General features: G+C 43.5%; 1 protein-coding gene and 1 pseudogene across 2 annotated transcripts; both read left to right on the top strand.

Moving 5' to 3' along the window:
* The first annotated feature begins 2,128 nt into the window (after positions 1-2,128).
* Positions 2,129-15,074, top strand: C29H10orf53 (chromosome 29 C10orf53 homolog). 2 transcript variants are annotated; one of them, XM_077878599.1, is made up of 3 exons: positions 2,129-2,265; positions 13,717-13,836; positions 14,786-15,074. In XM_077878599.1, the coding sequence occupies exons 1-3, from the start codon at positions 2,169-2,171 to the stop codon at positions 14,791-14,793; spliced, it is 225 nt and encodes a 74-aa protein (XP_077734725.1). In that variant the 5' UTR covers positions 2,129-2,168; the 3' UTR covers positions 14,794-15,074. The 2 variants fall into 2 exon arrangements, with proteins under 2 accessions (XP_077734725.1, XP_077734724.1); XM_077878598.1 differs by having other exon boundaries at positions 2,136-2,265; positions 14,707-15,074.
* On the top strand, positions 7,713-8,300 carry LOC144300875 (ATP synthase F(0) complex subunit C2, mitochondrial pseudogene; annotated as a pseudogene).
* Positions 15,075-21,429: the final 6,355 nt, after the last annotated feature.

The following is a 21,429-nucleotide window of genomic DNA, read 5'->3' as shown; positions in this document are numbered from 1 at the left end:
AAATCAGCTTGACATAGAACATCTGCATAAAACATGCACTATATACCATAACAGAAATCAATTAAAAAGATCAAAGTCACATATAAAATCAATATATAAAAGTCAATTTTATTCTATACACCAGTGGCAAACAATAAAATCACAATACAAAATACATGATTTATAATAGAACCTAGCAATAAATCTAGCAAAAGACATGAAGACCTATACACAGATAATTATAAACTGTATTGAAAGACACTGAAGAAGATCTAAATAAAGGAGAGGTTCTTCAAGGTCATGAATATGAAGGCCTCAGAAAGATGTTAATTTTCCCCAAAGTGATCTCTAGATTCAATCTCCAATCTTCAATCTGTGTCTCTGCCTCCCTCTCTCTGCCTCTCTCATGAGTAAATAAATAAAATCTTTTTTAAAAATCCTAAAAGAGCCAACTAGATCAATATCAGAGAAAGGATGAGAGTAAGTAAGCATAACACTGGCGATGCTTTTACTCTGGGGCTATCTAGTGATCTTGAATAAACAACCTAGAAGATAAGATGCAATTTTGAGTCTTTGCGGGGTTAGGCATACAAAAATGGGACTCCAGCACTACCCAGGGGGAGTCCTGGCAAGCCACCACCCTCTTTGGGGCTAGGAATGAGGATAAAATACAAATGAATCAACCTCCTCATAGACTGCAGCCCAGTTTCAAGCCATCTGGATGGCTCAGATAATCTCAATCCCTGAAACTGTATTAAGATAATCTATTAAAATAATCCTGGCTTGCTGGTGTTACCAGGAACTGGCAAGCAGTGGGACGGTGGGGTGGGGGGGGTCTTCTATTGAGAAAGATAACATCACCCTTGGCCTCAAATTGTTCCTACAAAGAATTTTTTGTAAGGCAATGTCCATCCAGTACACAATTAAAATAAACCAAGAACTATAGACAAAATAAGCAGACACCAGCAGAAATAACAACAGAAAAAGACACATGGGGTCTCCAGATAGTGAATTCTCAAGCAGACTATAAAATAAGTATCTTTACTATGATCAAGAAGATAACCTCAAACCTAAAAACTCAGCAAGAAATCAAAAACTATAGAAGATGGCATGGCAGATTTGAAAAAGGATCAAACTAAATTCTAGAATTAAAAAATTAATACCCGAAAAAAACCCAACCATATTGATGGCTTTAATAGCAGTTTAGACATGGCTACAGAGAAAATTATCAAACTAGATTACATGTAAAAACGAATGAATGTATGCACACATATATACATACAATGCAAAAGAAGAATGAAAAGAGGAAAAACACAGAGGAGACATAAAGAATATAGTCAGAAGGTCTAACACATATTTATCTGATGTCCCTGAAAAGTGAGAAAATACAACCAGAAGCAACATGTGAAGAGATAATGACTCACATTTTTCCAAAAACAGAAGGACTTAAATTCGTTTCATGAATCTCAGCAAATCCAAGGCAAGATAAATAAAAAGAAACCAATAGGGACTCGGTCTGCTCAGGTCCTGATGTCAGAGTTCTGAGATGGAGCCGAGGGTGGAGCCTGGCGTTGGGCTCCAAGCTAGCAAGGAGTTGGCTTCTCCCACTCCCTCTGGCACTCTTCCTGCTGGTCATGCTCTCTCAAATAAAAAAAGATTTTTCAAAAAAGTCTGTACACAGGCACCTTACAAGAGTTTCCGATCTATCCTACACCTGTGGCTTACCTGGGAAGGTTACGCGGCCCCTCTGATCCACAGTTTTGTAAATACAAAGTACGAAATACAACCTCCTTCATAAGGATGGTAAAATAATGAAATGAGATAATACATGGAAAGTATTCAGCATGTCATCTGATACATAATTTCTGTAACCGGCTATAAATGTTGGCTATTGTTATCTATCATTGATACTTGCCCTACCGGGCAGAAATGTCCTGTTTACCTGACTGTGAGGGTGAGAAAGCAAGTCGCCTCCGACTACCACCACCCGTTTCTTGCACTTGGTAGTGGTGGCAGTACAGGTACCCGGGAAGGGACCTCCCTGCGCTCAGCAGGGGACAAGGCTCCTCAAGCCCCACCCCTTCCCGCCCTGGCCCCGCCCACCCCGCGGGGCTGCACCCACTCCCAAGGGCCTGTCGCCGGTTGCCAGGCAGTGTGTGTTGCGCCTTAGCCCACGCTGGCGGCGGGCCATGCCGAAGGACGCCGTGGTCATCGTGCGCTACGGGCCATACAGCGCGGTCGGGCTGCCTGTGGAGTACCACCTCTTCCGCCTAGAGGGCCTGCAAGGTGGGCAGCCGAGAGCCAGAGGCCACCCACCTGCATGCGCCCGGGTGCACCCCAGCCCCTGAGCACCAGTGCAAGCTATGCTCTCGGCCCATACCTCCTCCCTCCTCAGACCCAGACCGAGTGCCTTAACCTCTGGAAAGTCTTCCCACTGGGGAAACAGGCAGTTTACACAAGTTCTTTGGGTGGGATGGCTTATGTACCCAGCTTTATACATTGGGAAACTGAAAATCAAGAATATTAAGTGACTTTTCCAAGGTCATATGGCTGGAAAATGGTGGAGAGTCCTTACCTTCAGCATTCAATTGTGCAACAAACCTTTCCTGAGCACCTAATATGTGTTGGACATTCTTCCAGGTACCAAGGACTCACTGGTGAACAAAGATACATGTCCTTAAAGTGACCTTCTCATTGCTGACTACTAGTTGACAGTGGTGCCAGGCCTCCAACAGAAGAACGTAAGCATAGTGGGACCAGTCACTGGTCATAATTAGAGGGGAGAGGGGGAAGTCTGGAAAGGTTTATTCACTGGAGTTGAACTTTAACGAGTAAGGAGAAAATAACCAGGTAAGGAGAAGGAAGAACATGACAGACAGAGGAGCTGCAAAGGCCAGAAGCATGGGCAAGTGACGTATTTGTTTAACTGTTGGGAGGATGAGACCAAAATGGCAGGGACAGATCCTGCAGGGCCATATGAAAGTTTCTAGCAGGGGGGCTGAAACTGGCTGCCGTGAGGAGAACAGATCAGAAGGGACCAAGAATGGAAGCAAAGAGACAAGTCAAGAGGCTTTGGGGCGCTCCAGGGGAGAGATGAGAGTAGTCTGGACCAGCCATCGAGGGGGTGGATTCAAGTAAAAGCAATGGTACTTCCTAAGATGTTGGAGGTGGGAAGCAAGGGTCAGGAGGACATCCTCCGGATGTCCGGATCCAGTCTGCGTCTGGCTTGAGTGAAGTGCTGATGTGTGGAAGTACTCTACACTAAAACTGACAACACCACGGATGGACTGCAATTTGGAAGAACATGTTCCTTTTTGGCCATATCAAACTCCATGTGTTTTCAGCTACATACATGGAGGTGTACTGAGCTCCACAGTTCTAGAGTTCAGAGAAAAAGTCTGAGCTAGAGATAGAAAGGTCTGAGTCATGGATCTGGGGACGACAAAGGGAATGAGAACAGAACCCAGGTTTGAGTCTTCAGTGCTTTTAAATGCTCTAATTTCCCAATGCAACCTTCTCATCGGCTTTCTTTTTCAGGCTTCATGAGGTTTATTGTATGTCTCAACAGGCTTTTGCCCAGACAGCTATGCATTTTTCATTTGCCCTCATGCTACACACGGCTTTTCCACCCTGTGTGAGCTCTGCATCAGGTGAAACAGAGACAAGGGCCTTGTACCAGTCCCTCAGGTAGCCCCCAGACAGTGCCGCACAAACACAGGAATTTGCAAACAAATCCCTTTAGACACAGGAACCAGGGCCCACATGGGGGACAGGGGCCACTGTCTTCAAGGCTGTCAGCAAGCTGGGGATGAGGCAAGTTAAGGTGCCACAAAGTTTTCTTACTACTTTAAAATTGCCTTTACTCTTTTTGCCAACTCTATTTTCCAGAATTCTGACAAAGTGGCTTCTCACAGTTTCAGGTTGTTCTGTTAATGTCTCTGCGAAGGAATGGGAGTTTGGAGTGCCTGCTCCATCATTTTGCTGATGTCTGCAGATGCTTTTTAAGTGTTTCTTGCCATAATCAGCATGACTGAGTTCAATTAGATCATTTACATACCAAGCATTGTATTAAAGGAGAATGCATAAGGACTTTGTTGTAATGTACAATTTATAATTTACAAATATTGAGGCTGGGGGGACTTCCCATCTAGTTTGTTCACAAATCCCATTGACTCAACTGGTCACCTTTGGTCACTTGTCTCCTACTTGCCTTCTCGGCACTCTTGGCAGAGCAGAGATTAAGCACAAGGACTCTGAAGTCCAACCAATGTAGTTTTGAATTTTCTCCACCATTTAGTAGCTGTGTGGCCGAAGTCAAGATCAAGTTATTTACCTTTCTGAGCCTCAGTTTACTTACTGGCAAAATGGGAGCAGAACCCTACCTCCCTGATGTGAGATTCTAATGAAAAATGCACACAGAGTCCTAAATACTATTCCTTCACATAGTAAATGCTCAACAAACATTATTTCTTATTATTGCAGGACAGGCATATTACTAGGAAGGGGATGAGGGAGCAGCCTGGGGCACACTGGAGAGCAGCAAGCAGTCAGGTCTGGCTGAAGGATGCTATGTAATGAGTCAGGCCTGTTTTACCCTTGACAACAGGGAGCCAGCAACATATCTTGAGCTAAAGAATGATGAGATAAAGGATGTGCCCTAAGAGGCCAATTCTAAAGGAAGAGATTTGGGTAGGGGAAGTGAAAGAAGATGAATTATTGAGAAGTATCAAGAAATTGGGGTGCTTGGTGGCTCAGCCAGTTAAGTGTCTGCCTTCGGCTCAGATCATGATCTCATGGTCCTGGATGGAGGCCATGCCAGGCTCCCTGCTCAGCGGGGAGTCTGCTTCTCCCACTCCTTCTGCTGCTCCTCCCACTTGGGTATTCTCTCTCTCTCAAATAAATAAATAAAATATTTTTTTAAAAAGAAATATTAAGAGATTAGAATCTCTAGATTAGATCCCCACCTAGGGGATCCCTGGGTGGCTCAGCGGTTTAGTGCCTGCCTTTGACCCAGGGTGTGATCCTGGAGTCCCAGGACTGAATCACACATCAGGCTCCCTCAATGGAGCCTGCTTCTCCCTCTGTCTGTGTCTGTGTCTGTCTGTCTGTCTGTCTCTCTCTCTCTCTCTGTCTCTCATGAATAAATAAATAAAATCTTAAAAAAAAAAAAAAAGAAATTATGTCCTGAAGTTCAAGGGAAAGACAAAGACTACCTGAGTCAGAAGTACTTGTGACCTACCAGTGGATGATACAAATTTCTCTCTCCAAACAGGACCTCTCATTGTCATTGGGCTAGTTAGTAGGCATCTCAGACTAGTATGTCCAAAATTTCTAAACTGGCCTCCTCATACCCAGCCCACCCCAGCCCATCCTGCATTCTTCCCATCTCAGTGCACACAGCTCCATTTTTTCAATTACGCAAGCCAAAAAGCTCACAGGCTTCTTTCTTTTTTAAAAAAAAATAAAATTATTTGAATTCTATTTACTTAACACATAGTGTTTATTAGTTTCAGGGGTAGAATTTAGTGATTCATCAGTTGCATACAATACCCAAGTGTTCATTACATCACGTGCCCTCTTTAATGCCCATCACTCAGTTACCTCATTCCCCCATCTCTCTTCCAGCAACCCTCAGTTTGCTTCCTAGAGTTAAGTCTCCCTCTCCGTTTTCATCTTCTTTTATTTTTCCTTCCCTCCCCCATGTTCATCTGTTTTGTTTTTTAAATTCCACATACAAGCGAGGTCATATGGTAATTGTTTTTCCCAACTGACTTATTTTGCTCAGCATGATACCCTCTAGTTCCATTCGTGTTGTTGCAAATGGCAAGATTTCATTCTTTTTGATGACTGAGTATATATTGTCTATATATATTGCATCTTCTTTTATCCATTCATCTGTCGATGGAAATCCGGGCTCTTTCCATAATTTGCCTATTGTGGACATTGCTGCTATAAACATTGTGGTGCAGGTGCCGCTTCCCATCACTACATTAGTATCTTCGGGGTAAATACCCAGTAGTGCAATTGCTGGATTGTAGGGTAGCTCTACTTTTAACTTTTTGAGGAAACTCCATACTATTTTCCAGACTGGCTGTACCAACTTGAATTCCCCCCACAGTATAAAAGGTTCCCCTTTCTCCACATCTTCACCAATATCTGTTGTTTCCTGAGTTGTTCATTTTAGGCATTCTGACCAGTGTGAGATGGTATCTCATTGTGGTTTTGATTTGTATTTCCCTGATGCTGAGCGAGGCTGAGTATGTTTTAATGTGTCTGTTGGCCATGTGTAAGTCTTCTTTGGAGAAATGTCTGTTCGTGTCGCAGGTGTCTTTTTGTGCTTCTTCTGCCTCACATCATCACAGCCACCATCATATCCTGCCTGGACCTCCTCACTGAGCTCCTTGTGATCACCTTTGTCCCCTTCAGTCTGTCCTCAGCACCAACGCCAGGTGATACCTTTAAACTGAGTCAGAGCATGGCTTGTGCCTCCAAGAACATCCTGGCAACTCCTAGCTCCTTCAAAGGAGAAGCCAAGGCCTTACACTGGCCCCTCAGGCTCCTGGTGTCCTCCCTAACCTCATTTCCTCCACCACAACCCACTCCTGCCCCTCACTCACTCCACTGAGGCCACAATGGCCTTCTCCCTGGCCTTTGAACACCCCTGGTGTACTTTGACCTCAGGGCTTGGCAGTTCTCCACATGGAATGCTCTTTCTCCAGATTCCTGCCTGGCCCTCACTCTTCACTCTCTCACAACATGGCACGGAGGTGTTTCTCAAAAGTGACCTTCGTCCACAGGCGCTCCTTGAGGAAACCCATTGAAAATGTCAACACCTCCCTCTGCCTCCCTTTTCCCTGTCTCCCTTCCTTCCTTGTCTATTTCTTCTTAGTACTAATTCTGTCTAATTCTTCTTAGTACTCATAGAATTCTGTCTAATTCTTCTTAGTACTCATACATTTGAGCACACTCTTTTTCTATACTCTCATCCATCATGAATTTATCTTTTTCTAGGCGAAACATACACTTCACAGATTTACCTCGTTATCCTTCTCTTCTCCTGGATGTATACTTCAGGGAAGCAGGCATTCTTGTCTGGTCTATTCTCTGCTGTGTCCCCGGGTCCAGGACTGTGCCAATTTGTTTGTTTGTTAGATTTTATTTATTTTGGAGAGAGAGAGCACTTATGCAGGTGTGCATAAGCAGGGGGAGGTACAGAGGGGAGGGAGAGGGGCAGGCAGACTTCCTGCTGAGTGCAGAGCCTAAGTCCTGGGTCTTAGTCTCAGGACCCTGAGATCATGACCTGGTCTGAAACCAAGAGTTGGATACTTAACTGACTCAGCCACCCAGGCTCCCCTGTGCCAGGTCTATCTTAAGGGTTGATAAACATTAGTTAAACCTGAATAGAGCTGAACACTGGATCCACAGGAGGTGAGACTTTAGGAGAAAGCAAGGAAAGACAGAATTGGAAGACAGCAGGACCTTGGTAGTGGCCCCTCTGGGAGACACAGAGGTAGGAGAGAACCCAGAGGCATTTCACCCAGTGAAATGAAGATTTCAAAAAGAAAATGGCTAATGGGCACCAAACTGTTAAGTAGGAGTCATTTCTAGAAAAAGATGAATTCATGGTTGATGAAGGACATAGAAAAAAATAGTCTTCAAAGACTGGCGATGAGCCTCTCGGTCGTCTCCGCTCTGGGAGCAGCTCTCCTGCTACAGCCCCTCATCCCCTGAAAATGTAGGCCTGTGCAAAGTTCGTCTCCACCCCCTTCTTGGTCCGGAGCACCTCTCAGCTGTTGAGCCGATCACTGTCTGCAGTGGTGCTAAAACCACCAGAGACACTGACAGATAAGAGCCTCAGCAGCCTGACAGCCCCACATCCCCTGACCTCACTTATTCCTAGCCACAGCTTCCAAACCAGCGCCATTTCAAGGGACATTGACACGGCAGCCAAGTTCATTGGGGCTGGGGCTGCCACTGTAGGGGTGGCTGGCTCTGGGGCTGGAATTGGGACTGTGTTTGGGAGCCTCATCATTGGTTATGCCAGGAATCCCTCTCTGAAGCAACAGCTCTTCTCCTACGCCATTCTGGGCTTTGCCCTCTCGGAGGCCATGGGGCTCTTTTGCCTGATGGTGGCCTTTCTCATCCTCTTCGCCATGTGAAGGAGTCGTCTCCACTTCCCATAGGTCTTTCTCCCATGTCTTGTCTGCCCTGTATGCCCTGTATGTTCCTTTTCCTATACCTCCCCAGGCAGCCTGGGGAAAGTGGTTGGCTCAGGGTTTGACAGAGGAAAGACAAATAAATACTGTATTAATAATAATAAAATAAAATAAGAAAAATAATAAGACAAACAAATACTGTAATAATAATAAGAAAAAAAGACTGGCGATGAGAAGGTAAAATGGCACAGAAACTTTAGAGAGCAACTCGGCTGTGTCTTAAAATTTAACCATATACTATAGAATCCAGCTATTCCATTGCTGAATCTTTATCATATATATATATATATGATAGATGATAGATAGATAAATAGATAGACTCACACGTGTACATGGAGGCATCCCAGGAATGTTTTCTGCAATGTTCTTGCTGATAATGAAGAATTGAAAACAACCAGTCCTTTCTCTGAATAAATTGTAGTATGTGATGTAGGAAAAGACTTTAGAATTCAAAGCTGACAGCCAAGAAAGAATTCTTGAGATGTCTTTGGTGCAAAAAGGTGATTTTATTAAAGAATGGGGACAGGACCCAAGGGCAGAAAGAGTTGCCCTGAGGTCATGAGGAATGGCCCATTATACACCTTCAAGTTGGAAGGGGATTGGGGATAGCCTAAGTATCTAAGGAATTTTGGAAGCAAGGTTTCCAGGACCTTCAGGGGGCTAGCTATTGTTGGGAAAAGGTCATTTATTACCTTCTAATAAAACCTTAGTCATGAGACCCTTTAGATGTATATTGGTGGGTCATATATTGGAGGAGGATTGTCAAAATATATCTTGGGGAGTAGAGATAAAGGAAATTTCTAAAGGAATTTTTAAAAATATTTAATTTATTTATTCATGAGAGACACAGAGAGAGGCAGAGAGAGAGAGAGAGAGGCAGACAGGAGAAGCAGGCTCCCTGCAAGGAGCATCCAAGGAGCCCTATTTGGGACTCCATCCCAGGACTCCTGGATCACGCCCTGAGCCAAAGGCAGATGCTCACTCAACAACTGGGTCACCCAGGTGTCCCTCTAAAGGAATTTTTGTATGTTAAAGTAGACTTACAGGATTCTGGGGGGTCGGGCTAAGATTGCCTTTTGCTCTAGGCAAGGTATTAACACGGAGGCAGTTGAGTCCCTAGAGGAAGGTCACTCTGCCTGTTTCAAAGATTTGTGAATGGGCTGTGGGTAGCAAGGAAATTTAATAATTTCTCTTCTGCCTTTGGTTCCCACATCAGTATATCCATCCCATATAAATGTAGGGCAGCAGGTCCATGTGTATTGAAAGGGCTGGATCACCACAGCTAGAGGTAAGGGAAGGGGGTGTGTTTCTGAATTCTGCCTACAGTGCCTACACTTCCACTAAAAACAGCAAAGAAAGGAGGGGGATGAATTCCTGGTGATTTAAAATCTTTGTCCTATAATTTCAAGGTTTTTAAACACTCGTGGGTCTGCATTACCTTTATAATCTGATAAAATTTTAGAGTTTAAAATAGTTTGGGATTGTTGTCGTTGTTGTTTAACCAGCAAAAGTATTTTAAAGAAGTAAGAAAGGAGATAAGTCAGAGTGTCGATCTACTAAGAGGGGTGGGGAGAACTGAGTGAGCCACTGACCGTGCTGATGGCGCTCCACCTCAGAGAGCACAGGGTCAAGAGAAGGTGGGCTGGAGCTTCAATCCGCAAGAGGTAAAGAAGCAGGGAGAGATGAGGAAGGCAGGGGCACATGCTGCTCTTCCCACAGTAGGGGAGGGGAAAGAGTATCTTGAGAAGATCAAGGGGAGAATTTTTATGGGGGAAGGAGAAGAGCATTGCAAGGTATCAGCAGGTGGTTGATTTTTAAAGTTAGTGTATCCCTGAATGATAGTTCATATAATACCAGCAGCCAACACTTACTGAGCACTGGTGACAAATGCTAAGGTATTAACAAAAGCTAAGCGGGAAGTATCTGCACCCCCTTCTCAGTCTCCTACTCCCCTCCTCCCTGCCACTTTAGAGTCCATACTAACATCACACCAAGCACAGAGTGGTGCATTTGCAGATCCTCCTCTGTAAAATCTGCATCTGAATTCTTTGAAAATCATAGCCCTTTATCACTTCCTGAAGCCCTGCTGGCTTTGGAAATTTGTCTGATATTTCCTGAACTTACTGTGCCTTAAGAAACCTGAAAATTGAAAGAAAAAAATCTGAAAATTATTCTTTCTTTATTAATGACAAATTATAATGGTTCAGCAAAAATGTGTCTACTATGGCCTCAATATTGTTGAAATTAAACTAATGCTAAACAACAAGTCTTAAGTAATTCCCTGGCCATGGTTGCTCCTGCTCTGCTGTCCCTAATGAAGTCTGCCAAATAACCTGCTGCTAAAAGGAACTAAAAGGGATTGAATCCGACCCCATAAAAATAGGATCCACCCTTATTTAGCTAAGATGCTCCCTGTACCACTCTCATCCTAGCTATGCATTAGCCGCACACGTTATGGTCATCAGCATTGCAACTGTGCCTAGCGCGGAGGAGGGGGAGTTGCCCGTCTGTCCGTTTGCCTTCACTTCCTGACTAGCAGCATTTAAATCTCTCCCAGATGGTGCACAATTCCGCCAGCACTGAGAACAGGGAGGCTTTTCCGTGTTCCTTCAGTTTACCCTGATCCCCCTTGAAGAATGAGGTGCCACTTCAAAGAGGCAGGCATTCTGCAGGTGGCCTTACAGCTTCTGGTTGATTTATGCTGGAGTTTAGCCACTGCCGTTGGAAAGACTTTGTTGCATGGAGTATATTTATCTGACCTTTCTTTGAATAGACAACCCCATAGCAGCTCCTAGGGAAAAAAATGGGTCCTCCATGTAGAGAGGTGGCATTTGGATGAGCTGCAAGAGGAATTCTGGTGCTTAAGTTTGATCCCTTAAGCCTGCCCTGACCACCCTATAGCTGGGCTCAATACATCCTGGGCTGATGAGAAGGGGACAGGCTTCCTAAGGGTGAATATATGACACGGACTCTGAAGTGGCTCATCACTTTAATAAGAATCAGACTTAGGTCACTCAGTGTCCAAAAGAGTCATTGGAGGTGCCCAGCACCATTAAATTGAGCTTGTTTATTTAACAAGCTATATTAACACTGGGCACACTGGGCAGGGGTGGGGGGATTGTGGTCACTGAGGGAGACATGTACCCTTAAAGGCCCTGAGACCCCATGTTTTATATAGAAGGTGAAGTGAGGAGTGATATGTTCTCTTAAGAGGGTTGCTTCTTGTCAGGCTTCATTGGCTTCAGGATAAGACAGATTCTCATCATTTGGCATCACTGATTTCTATAGGGTAGGCTATTTGGTGAATCAAATCCTGTTTCTTAGATATTCTTTGCCATAAAAGAGTGCTGCTGTTCTCATAAAACAAACCCCAAACCCAGGTGCTCCATGAGACTCCATCAGACAGAGCCCTGCCTTGTAGGGAAAGAAAACACCATGGTGGGCTGTGGGGTGCACACCTTCTTAGGGGCTCCTTCTGCAGAACCCCTCCTCACTTACACTGCAGTCACAGTGAGCAGCTCCACACAGAGCCTATACCTCCTTCTCTCCAGAACTCCCAGGCCTTAGAGAGTGGGTGTTGTGTGTTAGAAGGATAGAGGTAATACCGTGTCTCCAGAGATAGGGTGGGAATGGAGAAGCTGTTTTGTTCCTGATTTTTTCCTATCACATTGAAGTACATTTCCCAGGAACATCTTCTAACAATGCAAAAAGGTCCTGGAGGCCAAATTGCCTCCTACCCACTCACTTGTAGCTTTTCCCTCTGGAGCTACATGTCCCCACTCCAGAGGGGGTTCCACTGAGAGGGTGTATGATCCCCAGAAATCTCCTCCTATAGGCTGCCTTTATGTTTCTTAGACTATCCACTGGCCATCCCAAACTGCATGGACTGCTTCATTTAAACAAGTCATTGGTCCAAGCTGAGTGCCTTCCTCCAAAGATGTTTTAAGACAAGACACTTAAATAGGAAACAATAACATAAATATGTCAAAAGAAAAGATGCGGGTGTCCCATTGAGAGAGGCATTAGCTGGTGCAGGGTCAATTAGGGCCACCACTGGTGCCTGAGGAGTGCTATCTTGTTAATGGAGATCCTCACTGAGTTACTCTCTGAAGTTCCTTTTAGAAGTGAAATTAAAATCACGCAATTAAAATGTTCACAGTTGGGGCTGGATGTTCTTGAACTGATTGAAAGATGAAGAAGTGGACACGTCAACATTTTGAAACAGCAATTGTCTCTAATTAAATGCAATTAACTGACATAACTGTCTGCTTTTCTGCACGTAAGACTGATTGAAATGCTAAGACTTAAAAAAAAAAAAAAAAACATAACCTTCCTCTGATTCCTCTTCGCATCCTAACCATAATTCTCACCAATGTATGAAGACCGCCAAAGATGGTGATTTGGCACACCAACTCCATCACTAATATTGCAGGGTAAACATATTAAAAAAACTGGAGAGAGAGAGACATTTTAGAGAAAACAGAACTCCATGATGTTCAATGCAAATCATTTCTCTTACATGCATATATTTCTGAATTTCCACAATGGAGGATACATCTAACAACTTTTGATACCACTTCCACTAGAGATCAAATGCAGCTTCCACAGTTTAGTTCATTAGCTTTTTATTTTAAAAAAAAAGCATTTTGTTTTTTATTATAAAAAATCTGGAAAATGCTGAAAGAAAAAGAGAAACAGGTTTCACATAGAATTGCCACAGAGAGATACCCACTGAGTATTTCTTTTTCTTTTCCTATGACATATACATAATTTAATTCGTTTGAAAATGTATTTTCATAGATACTGTATATGTACCTCAATTGTTTGCTAACGTTACAAATATTTTTCTTGCTATTTAAAAAACTCATAAACATTTTTTGAAATGTTTGAATAAAACCTCATCATACGGACCTATCATCAATTGCTTGACCATCCTCTTCTGATTAGGACAGTACGTTATTCAAAGTATTTTCTATTATAATGCTACAGATAGGAACATCTTGTTACCAAACTCTGCCTGAATTTCTGATTTTTTTCCTGGAGAAGCTTTTTATAAGTGCAATTTCCCAGGCCAGAGTTCATTTTATAATTCTAAATTTTCTTGAGGCTTTTGAGGCTTTTGGTATGTACTGCCAAATTACCTAAATTTGATAACCAATTTATATTTCTACCTGCAGCATAAGAAGTTACTTGATTTCCCACATGCCCTCCAACATTGAGTATCCTCTCTGTAAGAAAAGTTCAAAAACTCTTCTTAGAGGCATCTCCTATTTTTATATATCCTATGGGTCTGGGGCAGATTGTAACCAAAATCTGAATTACTCAGGTCCCTGGCTGCACTTTCCAGCCAAAGTGATGGCATATCTGGGCCAGCACCAGGTAGGTACCCACCACAGCAGTTGAGTCACGGCCAGAAGCAACTGGAGAATAAGCCAGCTGCTCCATCCATGAGGACATCTACATATTAGGTTAATCTAGAGCCTGTTCGCACATTACCCACATCCCTCTCCATCTTTTCCAGCTGTGTTGGCCAGAGATGGACACAAAGTCATCCTAGAGAAGATAGAAGACTGGAATGTGGTTGAACTCATGGTAAATGAAGAAATCATTTTCCACTGTAACATCAAAGATTTGGAGTTTGGTAAGTCCCTCAGCGCTGCTCCCAAACAGCATTTTTCCTCTTGGAGGTATGCTCAATTTCGAGTTGAAGTGGCCAGTGGGTTATGCCCAGATTCAAGTTGAATTTTTTTCTGAGTCTTAAATTCTTACTCAAAACCCTGTGCTCTGTGTTACATGAAAGAACATATCCTAAATCACACCGAATAAAGTGCTTGTTGCTCTGGACTTCTCCCCAGGACACGGGGAACGAAAGAAGGACAGAAAGAAAAATGAAGTTTTAGCCTTAGATTTCAAATGATATCATGGGAATTACGGGGTAACAGTTTTGGGGTTTTTCTTTTTCTTTTCACATTTTAACAATGTGTGTTTTATTATGATTTGCCTTCAAAACAGCTTTTGTTCCATTTGATTATTCTACCTAGACTCGCTAAGACAATGAGAGTTCTAAACCAGCGGTGCATGACGTTATTAGTGATGTTCTAGAGATCTCTTTGACCTGGAGACCTTCCCACCTGGCAGGCTGGCATCATGCATACCACACTCCACTCAGAAATAAAAGCTTTTGCAATCCACTAGTACTCCGTTAAAGGCTAGTTAACAATTTACATGCCTGTGTACTTTGAGACTTGTCTTCTAGTAGAAGCCCATACATGTCTTCTAAGACATGACATTGTATCAAAAACTGGCCAAAAGAAGGGCACTTGAGAGGCCCAGCGGTTGAGCATCTGCCTTTGGCTCAGGTCATGATCCTGGGGTCCTGGGATCAGGACTCCTGCATGGAGCCTTCTTCTCCCTCTGCCTGTCTCTGCCTCTCTCTCTGTGTCTCTCATGAATAAATAATAAAATCTTTAAAAAAAAACTGGCCAAAAGAAAATTATATCTCTTTCCCTAGGAGGTGATGGCAAACTAGACCCGCTGTGTGAAGAGGCCAGGATAGCTGTCCTAAATGCCTACTGATCTCATCCAAACAGGCATCTGAAGTCAACAGAACAGCAGCTGCCTCTGGCCCTTCTGTGCAGCAAACAAAAGCAGCCACTCCAGGCCATGGATGCTGGGCTCTAGCAATCAAAGGTAATGCCAGCCCGTCCTTCAGCCTGCTCAGCATAGTGTCTCTCACCTGGCTGCAAGGAAACAGGGCCCACAAAAATAATAAAAGTACATCATCTGCAGCATCTTTCAATCTCAACCCATAGGGAAAGCCCTCTAATATCAGGTACATGTTGAGGAGAAGGAAATAATAAAATGCAATCTAATAACAAAGCGCCATCCCATACTAATAATACAGAGTTTGCCAGAAGCATCTGAGATTCCATTCTATAGTAAGAAAAGAGCTAGAAACAGGTAAAATTAAAGATTAGGGGGAAAGGGGAGCAGGGAGGGAGAATAGTGGCCCTTGGAAATCTGAACCAAAAGTTAATGTTGGTATTTGGAAATGTGGCTATTTCCACAAATTGATTTCCTGCTCCCTGGCTATTTCTACAGGTTAATTTCTTGCTCCCAATGCAATATCACTTTAAATGTTCAGATGCAAGTATCTAAAGTCAAATCATCAGTTATTCTTTAAAACAAGAAAATCATCTGCCTTCTTCTGCATTAGCCAGTCCAACAAGCCGTTCTGAAAAGGGTCTGAAAGAGCCCAGGGCAGAAGGCTCCTTATCCCTCTGGAAGAAAACAGCCCTGCAGAGTTGAGGAAGTATTTTAGTTATGGTCAGTGTAGAAATCAGCCGTGTCAAAATTATATTCTTTGTACTTTCAGCTCCTACGCACCCAATGATAGCCTACATTCTTAGCTATAGAGAAAGGCAGGTATTGATCTAATGACGTTAAATGTGAGGTCATGGTAAAAGGCATCACACCTTGTAGGAAAAATAGGAGAAAGATGGGTTCCTTCACAAAAGACTCTGGGAGCCCTGGTGCAAGAGAAGAGCTTTCAGGGCTTCCACAGGACCACCGGATGGCTCGGAGCTCACATCCCACAGGCAGCCACACGGCTCCCTGTGGCGTCACTGCACCTGAGGAGCCATCCTTTCCATCACTCCAGGTGGCCTCAAACACTCTGCCCCCAGAACTTCAAAGGCATCTGTGAGGCAATGAAACTACTTGTACAAGTTCTTTCTTGCATGTGAGGAGATGGGGGATATAATTTTCATTTTCAGCCCAAGGTTCACTTAGCAGATTTTATTCAGAGATTACAATCATTTGGGACTCTGGAAATATTTAATCCTCTTCACTGTGAACCCAAGGCTGAAAAACTTTCCTCCTGGTGTCTGGTGCCAGTTTCACACGTCTTTTGTAACCTAGATTTAGTCTGTCTTCCTCAAAGACCAGTTTATTATAGGTGTAGCATTCTGCTTTCATAGAAACACTTTAAGAGAAATACATTTTCATTACAGTATAATGGAAAAATATAGGTAAGGATAAAGTATAAATTTGATAACATTTTGGAATTTTTCAATTTGAGTGTCTTTTATTTATGTCTGATTATTCATTAAGAGATAGATATATAGGGCAGCCCTGGTGGCTTAGTGGTTTAGCACCGCCTTCGATCCAGGGTGTGATCCTGGAGACCCAGGATCGAGTCCCACGTTGGGCTCCCTGCATGGAGCCTGCTTCTCCCTCTGCCTGTGTCTCTGCCTCTCTCTCTCTCTCTAATAAATAAATAATCTTTTTTTAAAAAAGAGATAGATATATAGAAAAATTGATTTCACTAACTCAGGATCACATTGTATGTACCCAATTATGTGTCTATTTTTTTTAACTTAACATTGTATGTTGACCCTCTTCCCATGTGACGAAAACGTTTGTCTAAGCATTCTATTGTAAATCAGGACGCTTCTTCCTCCTCGAACAGTATTTTCATTGCCGTAACTTTTTCTGCTAAGAAATAAAATTGCAAGCTCTCCTATCTGCATTCACTACAGCAACTTCAGCTCCAAAAACTGTGGCCCCTCCTCAGGCTCTACAGCGCCTCCCAACCCTCCATCCCCCTACTCCCCCACTCCCCCACCTTCCCCCTATGTTGAGAAAGCGCTCCACCAGGCAGCTAGCTGCCTTGCCCTCCCCTGATGTGCCCCATCCCAGCCTGTATTTGTGCCCTCAGAGCCACCCCAGCCACCCTTCCACCCATGCTCACTGCTCTCTGCTCTCCTTCCCTCCCTGACCGGAGCAGAAGGGTAGGGAAGGCAAGATTGCACTTGATGCTAAGACAAACTGCAGTGCACGGTGCTCCTGGGAGATGCCTGTGCCCAGGGGGCTGTGTTCCCGTTTCAATCAGAGCTAAGTGAGGTATGAATCAGCATTACCAGAAAATGTCACGGGGTTACCTCTGGATGGTAGGCTTGGGGGGCGGAGGGCTGCAGGACTTTCATTTCTTCCATATTGTAAATGTTTTCAGTGGTGGGATTTTTACTTTGTACAGTGTGAGTGTGTGTGTGTTGAGCTTGTGAGTGCTTTTCAAATAAACATTTAAAATAAAATTAGGCCCCTGAATGGGTTGGTTGGTTAAGCATCTGTCTTCAGTTCAAGTCATGATCTCAGGGTCCTGGGATGGAGGCCATGCCAGGCTCCCTGCTCAGCGGGGAGCCTGCTTCTCCCTCTCCCTCTGCCACTCCTGCTTGTGCTTGCTCTCTCTCACTCTCCCTCTCTCATATAAATGAATTTTTAAAGTCTTAAAAGAAATAAAATCAAGAATTTGATATAGAGCTCATCTGTCCCTATAACCTAGCCCTTCTCCGTCATTAATTAAGAAGAGCTTTCTCTTTGGAAATGTAATCATTTTTCAGTCTAAAGAAATTTGCCCAAATCCTCCTTCATCTTCTTCTGTCTTATGTCTTCTTGAACATCTGTCTCCCTGCAAAGAAACAGGAAACATGGCTTGCTCCTGATTGAAGGCAAGAGCCCTCTGCACTTCAATAAGCTAGACATTCAGGTGCCTTTTAATGCTTTTAAAATGCCACTTAATTAACTCATATTTTAAGCTCATTAAGATGCCAAATCAATTTCATTGTGTAACATGAAAATGTGTAAAGAAAGTGTCTCTTTAGGAAAAGACATCTTTATTTTTAATAAAATTAGAAAGACAGCTCTAACTTACTATTTTGAGTGAAATTCAGAATCTCTAAGCCTATTTCTTCTAATTTTAAAATTTAAAAAGAATGAAGTTTTTAGGAGCCTCCCTGGGCTTGCTGCCTGGGGCCTCACTGGCTAAACCTACTTTCTTGGTGGTTTCACCCTTAAAACCTTAACAAATAATATGCGACAAGTCCATATGTAAGAGAACTGTGTTAAAAATCAGTTCCCAAGGTAAGCTGCCTGGACATTTGAGCAGTCGGTGTACAGGGATGCCCCAAAGGACTTTGCATACCCTCGCTAGCAAAGGCTGCTCCCATGCATGCATATCCCAAAGTAATCCTGGGACTTGATCCACAAAATTTCCCCTAGAATTTCCCCACAGGAGGAAATTCTCGGGGGACATAGGACACCCTGGGGGTGCCATGCTTCCAGGAGGAATACATCGTTGACCAAATACCGGTGAAAGACAAGAAAATGCTAGCCCAGGTGGCTGACATAAAGCCTAAAGAAATTCTCATCCAAATTCTTTGACCATTTCAAGGGAAATAGTCGATTTGTGGGTATTTGGACAGCACTGTGACCAGGTGCTCCAGTCCTGGTGGTAAGCTGATGTTTGGAAAGGAAGGGAGACCTGAAGTGTCCTCCAAGGGGTCACCCCGCAGCCCAGGAGCCACAGAGTCAGGACAGCACAGGCTGAGTGGCACTAACGCAGGTGAAAAGAAACCAGAGGACCGTGGGCATGATGACAACCTTGGACACTGGCCACAAGAGGGATGCTGAGGGAAGTAGGGACCACTGTGTTGCTGTACAGGAGGAGGCAGGCCCCATGGCATTAAGGCATTAATGGTCTGAGTTTCCTCGGTAGAGTGGAAATCTAGATTTTTAAAAAATATTTTTTTTATTTATTTATTCATGAGAGACACAGAGAGAGAGAGAGAGAGGCAGAGACACAGGCAGAGGGAGAAGCAGGCTCCCTGCAGAGGGACTCCATCCTAGACCCCAGGATCACAACTTGAGCCAAAGGCAGATGCTCAACTGCTAAGCCACCCAGGTGCCCCAGAAATCTAGATTTTTATTTGAAATTTTGTTTTTAAAGTGTGGGTTCAATTTTTTGAAAACCACAGGGCCAACCAAAAGGCAAAATGAAAACTATGACATCTGGCCCACTAGCAGGATAATCATCTGTTCCTGGTTGCCTGCAACTGCTCCACGTTACACCTTCCAACGGGCTGTAATTATCCCATAAACAACCAGGGCACCCTTCCCCTGAGGCCCACGGGCCCTCCCGTCCTGGTGAAACCACTTGACTCTGCTATTTGATTATGCAAATGAAAAGCAAAGACTCTGTTTTTGGATCTCTAAAAGGAAGACATTTGAGAAGCCAAGCCCCTAAAAAGCCTTCTTGTTCTCTGTGATCAGGTACTAGGGGGCCCAGTTGTAGGTAGAGCTGCCTCCCACAGATCACATTTTCTGAGGGGAAATGCTCCTTCTCTAAGTGAGGTAGGTATTGGACTGTTTGCCTGCATCACTACAGACCTTTTTCAAAGGCTCCTGTACAGAAGAGGTCAAGAGTGGAGATCCAGAAGCCTAAGAGGAATGGTGAGTCCCAACCTTTATTTCGCATGAGAGTATCAGGTTGGGGGAAGCTCAGTCCAGGCTGTATTACTCATGTACCCCAATATCAATATTTAGGATCCAAACCTTCTGACTCCTTAAAGGACTGCACTGATGTTCTCCTATGCTCTGAGTTAATGAATCTGGGAGATTAACATTTGAATCTGTCGACTGAGTAAACCAGACTGCTCTCCCCAAGGTAGGTGGGCCTCATCTATCTGTTGAAGTCCTGAATAGAACAAAAAGCAGGATGAAGGAGCATTCACTCTCTCTGCCTGATTCCCTTTGACCTGGGACATCAGTCTTCTGCTGCACCTCAGTTAGAACTTAAACCACTGGTTCTTCTGGTTCTCAGGCCTTCACCCTAGAACTGAAACTACACCACTGGCTCTCCTGGGTTTCTAGCTTGCCAATAGCAGACTGTGGAACTTCTCAGCCTCCATAATCATATGAGCCAATTATAATAAGTTTCTCTCTCTATATATATTTTTTGTATATATGTATGTGTAATATATATATATATACACACACACACACACACACACACACACACACACACAAATGCATACATATCTCCTTTTGGTCCTGTGTCTCTGGAGAACTCTAATACAGTAGTCCAGGCTGTGGTTACTCCTCCATCACCAGAAACCCCGACTCCATCTTGCTCACCACTTCACCATCTTAGCATTAAGTCTCCTGTCCATTATGGCTACTGAATTGCAGCCATCAGGTTTATGTTGCAGGCAGCCAGAAAGAGGAAGGGACAAGAAGAAGGGTTTTCCCCTTCTTGAGCAGGAGCAGAGGGAAGGGTCAGAGGGAGAGGGAGAAGCAGACTCCCCACTGAACAGCAAGCCCAATCTGGGGCTCCATCCCAGGACTTTGAAATCATGACCTAAGCCCAAGGCAGACACTTAATGGACTGAGCCACCTAGCCCCACTCCCCTTCCTTTTAAGCAGAATTCTCAGAAGCCCCACATGATCCTCCGTTCACATGGCCAAACCTTGCTGCAAAAGGAACAGGGAAATAGGGATGTTCAGCCAAGCAGTAGCATGTGCTAAAACAACTTATTAAGAAGATGGAAAGAACAGCTAATGTGAGGTCTCAGGCACACATGGGCACAAAGTAGAGGCTCACAGGATGTCTGCTATAAGCATTAAAGGGGTAATCACTGAAGGCTTATCATGTCTGGTCTCTGACAAGCTGAGTGTCGTAGGTCTGGGAATATTTCTAGGCAGTTCAAAAGCCTCTCTCCTCATACTGCCCATCTCCTCCTAGACATTATAGGTAGGCTCATCATAAAACATCAACTTTCCCTAAATTAATCTATATATGTCATGTTAAATAAAAATGCCAACAGGCCTTTTTAAAAACAAGAAAAACTGATTATAAAGTTTATATTGAAATATAAAAAAGCAGTAGTGAAAAATACAATAGAAATCTGAAACTGACAGAGGAATGTAGGGTATGATAAAGGGCTTTTCCAGTCAGTGGAAAAGAGTGTTTCTTCTAGAATTGTTATCATAGACACCTGGGTGGCCATCTGGAGGAAAGCTGGATTCCTATTGAGCGCTATTTAGAATAAGTTCCAGATGGATCAAATATTTAAAGGTAGGAAATAAAATCACAAACTTGAAATATTTTTTAAACTTGGAATCCAGAAGACCTTTTTAAGTATGGCTCAAGACCCAAAGACGGAGAAAAACACATAAAATAAATTCAACTTCATAAGAATAAAAATGATTTTGTGGTTTTTAAAAAATGCAAATAACATTGAAGTTAAAATACAGATAGTGAAAAGCATTTTCAATTGTATCTTCAATCTAAACAGAGCTCCCACAAATCAATGAGAAAAGACCAGAAACCCAACAGAAAAAAGGCAAAGAACATGAAGAGGCAATTCACAGAAAAGGAAATATGAAGGGTCCTTAA

Source organism: Canis aureus, chromosome 29 (assembly GCF_053574225.1).
Source record: "Canis aureus isolate CA01 chromosome 29, VMU_Caureus_v.1.0, whole genome shotgun sequence".
NCBI classification, from domain to species: Eukaryota; Metazoa; Chordata; class Mammalia; order Carnivora; family Canidae; genus Canis; species Canis aureus.
This window is presented reverse-complemented; position numbering and strand designations above follow the sequence as displayed.

What these genes read in the sequence shown, in the direction of transcription:
- C29H10orf53 (XM_077878598.1), top strand. Translation starts at nt 2,169, where the DNA reads ATGCCGAAGGACGCCGTGGTCATCGTGCGCTACGGGCCATACAGCGCG. An exon ending in CCGCCTAGAGGGCCTGCAAG is followed by an intron (nt 2,266 to 13,716) that starts GTGGGCAGCCGA and finishes CATCTTTTCCAG; the next exon opens with CTGTGTTGGCCAGAGATGGA. An exon ending in CATCAAAGATTTGGAGTTTG is followed by an intron (nt 13,837 to 14,706) that starts GTAAGTCCCTCA and finishes CTCTTTCCCTAG; the next exon opens with GAGGTGATGGCAAACTAGAC.